This window comes from Rhinolophus sinicus, linkage group LG15 (assembly GCF_036562045.2).
Source record: "Rhinolophus sinicus isolate RSC01 linkage group LG15, ASM3656204v1, whole genome shotgun sequence".
NCBI lineage: Eukaryota > Metazoa > Chordata > Mammalia > Chiroptera > Rhinolophidae > Rhinolophus > Rhinolophus sinicus.
Window position 1 is genome coordinate 16183157 of NC_133764.1, and position 12039 is coordinate 16195195.

At 50.8% G+C, this 12039-nt stretch overlaps 1 protein-coding gene across 6 annotated transcripts in view; it reads right to left on the reverse strand.

Annotated features, from left to right (window-relative positions):
- ABR (ABR activator of RhoGEF and GTPase) overlaps positions 1–12039 on the reverse strand; it is a 173404-nt gene that overhangs the window by 67430 nt on the left and 93935 nt on the right. For all 6 annotated transcript variants that reach the window (XM_074320134.1, XM_074320133.1, XM_019739466.2 and 3 more), the window contains one exon: positions 4586–4684. In XM_074320134.1, the coding sequence (XP_074176235.1) occupies positions 4586–4684 (99 nt within the window). The remainder of the gene's footprint in view (positions 1–4585; positions 4685–12039) is intronic.

The window sequence follows — 12039 nt, forward strand, 5'->3', positions numbered from 1 at the left end:
TTTTCAGGGAAACACGGTAAAAGCCAATCAATCAATGTTAGCTGCTACTATTATTGTTCACCCCACAAATAATGTACCAAGTGTCTACCGTGAGGCAAGACTGGGGTAGGGGCGGGGGCTTCAGGGGGGTGCTGTTCTGTGGTTCACGAATCATTGCCCCATGGAGCCTCCCGTCTAGGAAGGGAGACAAAACACAAGGAAACAACCGACCACAATAATTACACATACATGCAATGAGGGAAGTCAGAAGGGGATGTCCCAAGTCAGGTGCTAAAGGACAGCTTCTCCAAGAAGGGGACATTTCCCCTGAAATGGAAGCACGCGGGCACAGGAACAGTATTCCAGGTGGACTTCCTCAGGGCTCAGTCCTGAGGCGGGAACAGGCTCAGTGAGACAGAAGCTGGGAGACAGCCAGTGAGCCTGTACGCAGTGGGCAAGGGTAAAGAGAGGGACCTAAAGCAGGGCAGGCGGGTGGGCAGCGGCTAGATCATGCAGGCGAAGGAATGTGGCTTTTAAGCCCAAGCAATGACCTGGTTTTCCCTGGAAGGATTTAAGCAAGGGAGTGACAGGGTCCAGTTTTCTTTTTAGGAGATTATTTTTATGCCTCATGATCCTTGCTCTAGAGAATGTTATAATCTCTTTGGGTAAACTAGAACAACATAAATGAAACAATTTAGTGGACAAAGCAAGATAGGGTATAACCTGACTTGTCCTATAAGTACCAACCAAGTGGTCTTGAGGTTGCGCTGGTGCAACTTGGAGGGCTTCCCAGAGGAGGTGACCGAAACAGGCCGTGAAGGTTGGGAAGATCTGAGCAGGTGGAGGGGTGGGGCCTGGCTAAGCATGCCTCATAAAGAAACAGAAGGAACTGGAAGCCATGAGGAAGGGAATACTGTTCCTCCCAATCCCAGGTGGGAGGCCACATTCAGCTTCAAGGCTCCCAGGGCTCCGAAAAGGATACAGACTGGCCCTCAGGATCACTGTCACAGTTTATCATTAGTCCCTCTACTCAGGAGACAATGGAGGGTCCCAGTCACCACAGAGGCCCAGAACCACCAATGCATGTTGCTGCTCCAGTGCCATCCCCACTGAGGGGGGGGAATAAAGGAAATCGGGAGAGAACCATCCTGGGAAGGCAAAAAAGTTAGGATTTCTCAGAAGCTGCTGGGGAAGCACCATCTACCGCCCACGCAGGGACAAGACAACAAGTGCTCTGCTTCCTCCTAAACTTCCCACTCTGTCTACAAAAGGGGAAGAAATGGGCACTCACCAGCAGCGGGTCACATGGACAGGGGCTGCACTGGGCCACCAGACAGTTCTCAGGACAAGGCTGGAGACCTACGGTCTCAGCCCTGAGTTCAAGGGGGAGGGGAAAGCACTGGGTGTGCGCCCTTGGCTGGCCCTGGAAGGCAGTCATTTTTATCTGGTGAAGCCCCATACAGGTCTTGGTCTGCTCTGTGCCCCAGCAACCTGCCTTTCGAAACAGGGGAAAGAAATCGCCCATTTCCTCCACCTCCTATCCCAGAGGCCTGGAGGCTGTAAGCAAGACCTGTTACTAACACCTAGCTGTCCTCCTCCTCCCTGGGGCCCAGGCAGGAGGGCGTCACTAACCTCTTTCACAGATAAGGAACCTGAGAGCCGTGGGCAGAGGAACTACAAAGCAAACTGCCAGAACGAGAGTCTGAGAGAAGATGGCCTGTTAGTCAAGCCCAGTGGTGGGAGGTGCTGTGGGTGATGGTGCAGCCAGAGGCAGTACCCACCCAGCTCATTACCCAGAGTCGGGGAGAGATGCCGAATTACAAGCATTCGGTTTGTCTCCCTCCACCCCCACTGCAGCCCAGGCTCCCAGGACCATTTCACTTATAATCTGAGACCACCAGGAACCTGGAGGGTTCCAGGAGATGACCAGACCTTGCCCAGCCAGCAACCTGGGGGCAGGAATTGAGACTCCAGTGTGGCGTCCCTGTCTGTGCCTGTGTGTGTACACAGTCTTAGGTACACACATCTAGCTGTTTGCATATCAGGAAGTGTTAAGCTGAGAACATTCAAACACTGTTAGGAGCAGAGATGTGGGAATGGGGGTGGGGTGACGAGAAAGAGGGAGCTCTGGGCGTAGGAGGAGAAGGGAGCTTGCAGACGACAGATTTTCTTCTCTGAGCCCCTTGGTCAGATCACCTCCAAAAGCAAAGGGATTAACTACAGGGGGGCTGAGAGGGGAGGGTTCCCAGCTCAGGGAGGAGGAGGGAAGGCTCGGTGCCTTATCTCGGAGGTTTATCAGCTGAGGCTGTGGCAGTGGAGGGTCCTGCCCCCCCACCTTCCTGGAGCCCTCAAGCCCCAGACCAGGCCTCCCCAGCTGGTCCCTCCCTCCCACGCTGTAGCTTCAGCTCCAGAAAGAACCCGTCAGGGGCCCAGGATGAACAAGCTGGGGAGAGAAGAGGGGCCCCAGTCTCACAGTTTTTGCCTTTGAGGCAGGAGCTGTTTGAAACCGAGGCAGGGAGGGAGTGTCTTGGCCCCTAAATCTGTTGTTATCTTTGCCCCGACAAACGGAAGCTCAGGTTAGGCCCAATGACAGATGAGAGCTTCAAGCTGGAATCTAAGAGTGGCACGCTCTGATGGAGGACAGGCACCGCCCCTTTCCTCAGGCAAAGGGTGTGTTGATAGAGAAAAACAGGCCCTAACTTGCATTCAGCACTGGAGAAAATAATAGCATCAGCTAAGACTTTGGCTCTTTTTTAAGAGCTTCACAGACAAACTCATATAATCCTCTCAACAAACCCCTGGACAGCATACAGTAAGTCCTCACTTAATGTCATCCATCGGTTCTGTGACTTTAAGCAAAACCAATTTTACCATAGCTAATTGATATGAGTTAAGTTTCCACAGCATCTCAGCAATGTTCTAACAAGGCTGTACTACTATTACATAGTATACCCAGTCTGCAGATGGGGAAAATGAGGCCCAAAGGTTCATTAATCTGCTAAAGGCCTAGAGCCAGTAAGCAGTCAAGTAAGGATTCAAATCCCAGTGCTCTGGTTCCTTTGTTTGAACTCCTTTCAAATATACATCCTTTTACTAACGACAACTACACCCCGTTATTTTGGTACCGTAATTCATAGTTTAGAAGGAGTATTTCACAAGTATCTGACTGGTTATGTCTGTCCTTCAGTTAATATGTGAGTGCCCAAGTACCTGGCATTGTACTAGGTTCCAAACAGGATCACCTGGTCTTCTCAACTCCATAAAGAGAGAGAAGGTAATGGTATTAGTCTCATCCTCATATGAGGAAACAGGCTCAAGGAGCTCATGCGTGGCTTTCCCAAAGCCAGTGGTTTTTTAAACCCTATAACCCATGTAAGAAATAATATGGACTAGTACATACATATACACATACCCACAACAAACCGAAAGTTTCATGAAATGCTACTTATTATGGTGATACAGGCTAGTGTTTTCTTATTTGGTTTTAAATGCTGGTTCAACCCACCACGTTGATTTCACAACCCACTAATGGTTGAGACCCACAGTTTGTAAAACAGTAGCAATAAGTCTACTGTTAATGGCAGAGCCAAGTCTTGCCCGACTTCTGGCCCCAAACCGAGGTCCTTGCCACACTGTCCTTCACTTGAAAATATGACTGCACATTCCAATAAATTCCAGGGATCTACCACAGACGTTGTTCAGCGTGTTGCAAAGTATCTGCACATTACAATAGTTATTCTTGGCAAACAAATGCCAAGTCCCCTGGGACACTGGGTGACCCTATCCCATAAGCACATATATGTTGTATCTTATAATTCTTGTAAGAGTGTCTATCGAGCTACACCTACATGTCTTATTCCTCCTTTGCATCCTCTTATGTCTCAGACTGCAAAACACCCAGGGAAACAACCTTTTACCTGCCACAATCACTCTGCATGATCTCCAGACGCATCTAATAAGTACTTTCTTCAAAGGCAGAAACACCTTACATCTGTGTAGTACTTTCACCTTTTGAAAATCTTTCAGTAGTATTCTCCTCCCAGTCTGATTCTCACAACAATGCCTCCATCTTGGAGAGGAAACTGAGGCACCTTCACAGAGGACTGGAGTTGGTCTAATGCCTCCAAGCCATGGCACGTGTCAAAATGGCACAGACAACCCTCCACCACACATTTCCTGCCACAGGGCCTTGGCATGGCACAAATGGTTCACCATTCCAAGGGGGACCAGGAATGACAAAGACTGATGGATAGAGACTCCCGGAGCACAGAGCGCAGGAGATGGCTAGGCCTCCACCTGGGCAGATCGATTAGTAATGCCTGTGCATGGTCATGGGTGATGGAGTGTTTGCCACCCCCACCCTGACTGTGCTTCTAATCCTGCTTTCCCAGGGCAGGTAATGAAGAGTCGGGGCTAAGAGGCACATCCAACCTTTCTGGCAATGACCCCGGCTACCTGACCCCGAGCTGTAAGCAGAGCAGTCCCACAGACTCTGCCCACAGACAAGGACTGGTCCAGGTCCCCCTTCCTTTCCAACCCCAAAAGCAGTTTTAGATCATGACCCTGTCCGACAGAGGGACTTGAAGGCCCCAGAACATGTACTCACCAGCAAGAGGGCTTCCAGCTGGTTAATGTAGATTTCTTCGCTGGCCAGGAACCCCGAGAGAACCAGCTTTCTCATCTCCAGGCCTTTCCCTGCTTCCACCTGCAGAAACCAGAAGCCAACAGCTCATGAGAAAGGAGGCCAGAATCCTGTGCGGCCTGTTTCCTTGTCATTTGTCTCTTCTTTAACTAACACTGCTCTAGGATATAAAAGCCAACTATACTTAGTATAGAAACTTTGGCAAATACAGAAATATAAAAGGAAAAACAATCACCCATATTCCTACTGCTAACATCTTGCTTTGTTTCTCTCCCATCCTTTATTCCACATGTCCTTATTTTATATCCATCCATCCATCCATCCATCCATCCATCCATCCATCCATCCACCTAGCGAACCTTATAATAATCAGCAAGATAAGGAAGGACCTGGCCTCATGGGTGGGGGCAATTCAATGGGGGGACATAATTAAGAAGGGAAATCAGAGAAATGACTGAGGCTCGGTCACATGGGAAGGCACAGCAGGGGCCGCCGGAGGCTCCCAGAAGAAGTGATATATAAACTGTGAGCAGGGGGTAGAGAGAATGGGATGAAAGTGGCCATAGGAACCCTGGCTGTGTGCCTTCTAGCTAAACCTCAGACTCTATCCTGTCCCCAGGGGCAAACTCCCACAACAGAAGGTGCTAACTGTGGGGCCCTCAACCTTTATCCCTCGTAGCCCACCCCCACCACACCTCCCGGCCTTTCCTGACTGCCGCATTGTATAAGGCACAGACCCATAGTGGCCTCCCCACCCCCACTCTCCTCTATGGTAAAGACCAAGCTTCCTTTAGCTTTTAAGGCCCATCTTGCTAATCTCTCACCAAGACTCTTCCCTTGCGTTCCACACCTCCCCCAGCAGTGGTCAAGGCCCACAGCACCTCACCCGCGTCCCCCCCCACCCCCCTTCCGTTCTTCTAACTGACCTCTGCCTCTCTCCTCCCTCCTCAGCTCCACACACCAAAGCCAGATCAATCTGCTGAGAATGCCACCTTCCACCAGAGGCTTGCCAAGGACTTAATATCAATACAGCAAAATGTGATGACCTGGAGATTCGGTTAGGTTATTTGCCCATTTTTGTATCCATTCAACAAATATGTACTGAATGCCCACCAGACCCTGGCGACACAACAGGAAACAAGTATACAGTAGCCCCTCCTCTCATGTGGCTCCTAATCTAGTGGGACAAAAAGACGTTTAACAACAACAACAAAAAAGTAAATACAAATATAAATTGTGACTCAGGGACCAGCTTATTCTTTAAACAACTTTAGGGGCTCCTAGTGCCTCTCCCAATCCTTTTAATCTCCCCAAACCCATCAGATCTCTGCCTTCCCAACGTGCCAGGAGTGTGACCACCTCTGAACTTTGGTTCTTGTTACCCCTGCTGCTTAAAAGCGACTTCTCTTGTCTGAATCCCACCTCCCCTTAAGGCACAGCTGGTCTCCAGCCTGCAGCAGCAGCAGCTCTCAGCCCTCACGTCAGAGTCTGCGGCACTGACCCTCCAGCCTGACCCGTGCCCCATCCGGTTACCTGCCCTGTGATTTCGCGGGGCCTTTGAAGCACCTGCATCGCCCTCCTGGGGACTTCCTTGAAGCCCAGCACCATGTGACACCCCTAACATGTAGGCACCTAACATTTATTAAGCCTTGTAAGTCCTTTCCACTGTCTCACTTAGCCCTCAAATGTCTCACTGAGAGGTGGGTCCTATATGTTTCCATTATACAAATGGAAACAAACAAGACTTAAAAGAGGGGAGGGACTAGCCCAAGGTCACACAGCCAGGAAGTGGCAGAGCTGGGATTTCACCCCAGTCCTTTGAACACCAAATTCCATGCTCTTCCACTGCTCCGATAATTTCCTCACCCTCATGTTCCTTTTTCAAGCATCAGCTGCTTACCCAGAATCTCCAACAGATCCCTGAGCATAGGCTGGGAGAGCGTAGGAAACGATCAGAAATTCCCCAAGTCCTGAGAAGAGCAGCTTTCCCCCAGCTGCTTTCCCTTCCCAGGCGTGTTCTCACAGGTTTTTCCACTCTTTCCCCAGGCAAGGGACCTAATCCTTAGCCTTCCATTAGTAACCAGTTAGCAGATCTGTGCCGGTGGCTGCTGCCCCCCCAAGTCTTTGAAATGGTATCTGACTTTGTGACTGAAGAACAATGTCTTGCCAAAGAGGTCCACATGCCAATCCCCCAAACCTGTGAATATGTTCTCTTACATGGCAAAAGGGACTCTGCAGATATGATTAAATTAAGGATTTTTAGATGGGAAGATTATCATGGACTATCCAGGTGGACCCTACGTATCACAAGGGTCCTAGGAGAGGGAGGCGAGAGAGTCAGAGAAAAGGTGAAGTGGCCACAGAAAGAGGGGGAGGGGGAGAGACTGGTTGCAAGATTGGAAGATGCTAGCTTTGAAGACAGAGGATGGGGCCAAGAGCCAAGGAATACAGGGGGCCTCTAGAAGCTGGGAAAGGCCAGGAAACAGATTCTCTTCCCTGGAACGTTCAGAAGGAACGCAGCCCTACTGACCTTTGTGGACTTGTGTGTACGTGAACAAATTTGTGTTGTTTTAAGCCACTAAATGTGTGGTTATTTGTTTCAGTGGCATTAGGAAACAAGTATGGATGCCAAGCTTTGGGGAAGGGCAATCGTTATTTGATGGTTTCACAGGTACCAGCACTGTTCTAAGTGCTCTCCATGGATGAACTCCCGGGAATCCCACAGTCTGGAAGGTGTTACCATCATTCCCGAGTCACAGAGAGTGGAAACTGCCAGCTTCCCTTCCTAGAGCTGTCCACATGGCAGGCGGACAGCACACCCTCTGAGAAAGAAGATCAGAGCTTGGAGCAGGGCCCAGCCCCAGCCCCCCAAGGTCAGACCCGAGGCGGCCTCTCTGCACGTCACACAAACCACGCTGCTTCTCCATCCTGACACATGGGAAGTCACCCTCCATGTTGGGGGCCGTGCTCCCCAGCTGTGTCCCATTCTCCTCTTATTCCCTGCCAACCGAGGATTTGCCTGAGAGCCTGGAAGTCACGTGGGGCACACTGTGAGCTTAATTCTACAGCTGGTGGGACGAGGACCCGGATGAAGACCTGGTGCTTTGCGGCTCCCGCCAAGCCTTCAGCCACCCTGGCATGAGCACAGACCCCTGTGCCAGCCCATTTCAGCAAGACCCTCTCCTCAAGAGACCCCCACCTCAGAGTCCAATCTTGAAAGGGCTCCCCAAACGGGAATAAGATCTCACCCCCAAGAGTCCCCCCACTCTGGGCCACATTCATTCTGATGTTTTGACTGGCGTGAGGGTGGAGATGCTATGAAAGGAGGTGAAATTAAATTCTGTGCATTTTACCACAGGGGGTCTCGTCTCAGCTACCACCAAAAACCTCTTCCATCGTTTCTTTGCTTTCCTCAGACCCCACATGTTCCTGGTTCAGAATCATCCGGAAATTCACAATTGTTTCTTGAATCCTTGTGAGGCTATCCTTACCTCATAAATGCCAGGGCTCAACATACATTCATTCATTCATTCTCCATTAGGTGCCAGGCACCGGGAATACAAGTGAGGGAGACAGTCTCTGTCCCCACAGAGCCCTCTAGAGGTGCCCACATGGCCAGAAACCCCAGGGTGAGTCCTCTAAAGAGTTCATGGTCCCACAGCCTACGCCATGCTGCTTGCTAGTCCCCCAGCATGGGAAAGCTGCTGTGGGGGCAGAGCCCCAGAAAGTAGTTTCCAGGCTCTCGGCCTCACATAGACAGGTGCTGGCTCAGGTAGTAAATGGCCAACTGTGATTGCATGGCCATCAGCTGTGGCTAGTTGGCCGTCAGCTGTAACCAGTGAGCCATTGGCCACAATATAACTGCTGTGGCTACGCTAGCAGAGAGAAGAGAAGAGGAGAGAAAAAAGAACGGGGGCTAGCAAGAAGATGGCGGCTGGGCTGGCAAGCGCGGATGGCGGTTTGCGGACAGTATGGATCCAGCCTCCAGTGAGAGTATAGTGCCACCAGAGAGAATATAGTGGTATGACTCCCCTACCTATGGCTCCGTGGGTGTTCCTTTTTGGCCTCACCATATCCTGCATTCTTGTATGGGGAGCGGGACCAGAGACCCCGCCGGACTCCCTGCATGACAAATGGCGCAGCGAGCAGGGTCTCCCGCATGACAGCTGCCTTCTCAGTAACACTGTCTTCACTTCCTCCCCAAGTGGAGCTTATGAAACACAGCCACGGTGGGATCATTCACTCCCGATATTTTACACAATCTGATGGGCTGAAAATCTGTCAGCTCAAAGCCTCCAAGTCCAGTCCAGTCACTCTGGGAGAGACAGTACTTACAAGTAAGGCTTGGCCAGCTCTGGCCTGGACTACTACAGTAGGGCTAAATAAAACCTCCAAGGTTTGGTTCTAGGCCAAGGCGCTTTGATCTCCTCCAAGGCAACAGTGAGGACTGAACAGGCAGGGCCGCCTTAGGCCAAGTGGCTGTGCAGACAGCAGAATTCAGCTCATGGGCCACCCCAGTTTGCAAGGAGCACCCAGCAGCATCTGCTCAAAGTCAATGCCACTGGGTCTAGGGGCTGTGTCCATGCCAAGCATCAGCCTCAGGTCAGCTGGCCCCTCTATGAACTGAGACAACGCAGGGACGTCCAGCCACTCTTCTCCTGTCCATAGCGCCAGGCACCAGGGAGGTGTCTGTCAGCTAATTCCTCAGCAGAATATAGAGCCGAGAGGACAGGGGCAACTGCTGGGGAACGAAGCCCAAATTCCAGCGGCCCCACTCTCCTGAAGGGTGGATCTCTGTATTCTGGGCTCCCGGCCATCTGAAGCTTCAGACAGGTCCCATGGGTCCATCAATGTTTCTAAACTTCAGTTGTTCATATCCCAACGTTGTAGTTTTGTCATACTCACACACCACCTGCATGCACTGTTATTTCCTTCATACTGTTCTTTTCAACAACTGACTTCTTAAAAGCACAGCCTCATGCCATGTATGACTTCTGACATCATGGGAAAGATGTGCAAGTCATATTTTTTTCTAATATACATTAAAATATATACCTAACTATTAAAATGCAAAATATATTAATATAGCCAGGAGCCACCTAAAATCATCTCTTAAATCATCACATATGTGGCCCCCATTTTGGGAAATACCCAAGTGGGGGCCCAGGCACAGTCATCACTCCTTGTGGAAGAAAAAGAGACCCGGACAGGTGAAACAGCAATACAGGCATTTCAGACAACCCATTAAAAATTGGCACAGAGTAACACCTGAAGGGTTAATCTGCATTGCAAAAGGATTTTTATTCCTGACATGAGTTCCCTTAAATCGCAGCTTTTATACTGGAAGGTCCCTATCAGCCATACGTACCAATAAATAGAATTGTATGAAAGATTTTTGGAAAGCATACAACACTTTGCAGATGGGAGGTGATATTGCTGTCGGTATTCGCATTATTAGTTTTACGATCATTAACTCCTCAAAGGGAAATGTGGGTTAAAAGATACAGCAAGCACCAACCCCAGCTCTAGGGAAAACTACTGTCATCTTCTCACATCTGTCCCCCAGGAAGATGAAGCATCTGGGAAATGACACTGAAAACAGGATTGATTTATAGGGCTGGCACCTGGACACATGCTCAGGAACACGATGACTGTTTAAGGTGAGTGCTCTTGAAGTAAAGTAATAGCAGAGAGAGAACTGTCTTGGATTCCTACCAGCTGCTGGGAAATGTCTATCTTACAAGAGCTGGCCAAGACCGTCTGCAGCCCAGGACGGGAGCACACCCTCCAGAAATGCCCCTTGCACCCAGTCCAGCCCTGACTCAACGAGAAGTGGCATCTCCTCCCCCGAATTTAGTTCCCTTTTATCAGAATCCTTCTCATGGCCCTGACTACTTTCTCATTATATTCCTACTATCTGTGCACTTGGCCCCTTGCCCTGAACTGTGAACGCTTTGTGAGAAAGGACCCTACCGTGTTCGTCTCATCTCCTCCCCATGCCAGGCAGCGTGCTTTGACTAGAACACAACCTGAGGGTGTTGTTGGATGAATCAACAAGGTTTCTCACCGCCTCTTTGCAGCCACCCTGCTTATCTTCTCAAGTGGCCAAGCCTGGTAGAGGTGGAGAGCATCCTACAGGGGTTCAGGACGGGAGAGGGGGCCTGGAATTCCCTAACTCCCAGGAAAGGCTCCCTCCCGCCATGCTGGAGACCAGTCCAGGAGCACTGAGGCAGCAAGGTAGAGAGGAGGAAACAGGATCTAGGAGGGTCAGTGTGTTTAGGGGCGATATGTGCCCAGGCACCCATGTGCTGCCTCCTTAGACCATGTCTGAGATGGAACAAGACCAGGGACATGGTGCACCCTTTGCAGGCCTCATCAAGCCTCACTCACTTGACAAATTCACTGGGCACCAGCCAAGCACCAAACACCATGCAGCATTCCGCAATGAATAAATACAATGTGGCCCTTGCCCTCGAGAACAGGATATGCTCGAGGCAGATGTCTAGAGTTCCAAGCAGAATAAACTATGGGCTAAGACTGAGGTATAAGCCAGAGACCAGAGTAAGGGTGGACCCACATGGCATCATATGAGCGGAACCCCATCTGTGCTGGGAAGCGTTGCTCAGAGAAGGCCCATTAGGAACCCCACATACTTCGATCCACACACTACTGAGCTCCCAGCCAGAACTCCTTGTTCATAATCAGACATGTTCGCATCCTCTCCTTGTGGGGAGGCTGGTCAGACCCTAAGTACACAGGCCTTCGTGGGCCCATTGAAGAACGTGACTTACTCCCAGTGCCCCGAGCTAGCACCAGATGAGAGAACAAGGAGTGGAACGCCAGCCCCTGCCAGCCTCCCATTCCAGCTCCTCTCTGCTCTGCACCCAGGCCTTCAGCTATCGCTCCACCCACACTCCACACAACAGCCGTCTACCTCTACTGTGGGCCTGCAGTCTATTTTTACCTCCATTAGCTCCTCCTCAGAACCACACTATATCATGGGTGGGGTGGGGCTGTGAGCCCCATTTTACAGGAGAGACAAAGAGGCTGGGAGAGGCGCAGTGACAGCCTCCTGCCCAAGGCATTGCTCTGTGCACCACACCCTCTAGGGTGCAGTGTTGCCTGGGGTCCACAGATGGGTGCTCTCTGTTAGGCAGCCTGGCTTGCAGGCTGCAAACTCCCGGCCATACTTTGTAACTGGCCCTCCTAGCCACAGAACAGAGAAGAGGTGAGCACAAGGCTGAGGTTAGCGCGCTTAGAAGTGGTCTTAGGAGAGAGAAAGACCGGTTTGGTGGGCCATGCCTCAAGCAGCACTGGTGTGGTTTCCAGGGGAAGGAGGAGGCGAAGAGAAGGGAAGGGATTGATGCAGCCACTCCTCTTCTGCTCTACCTTCAAGGCAACTTCTCTTATGGGGCATT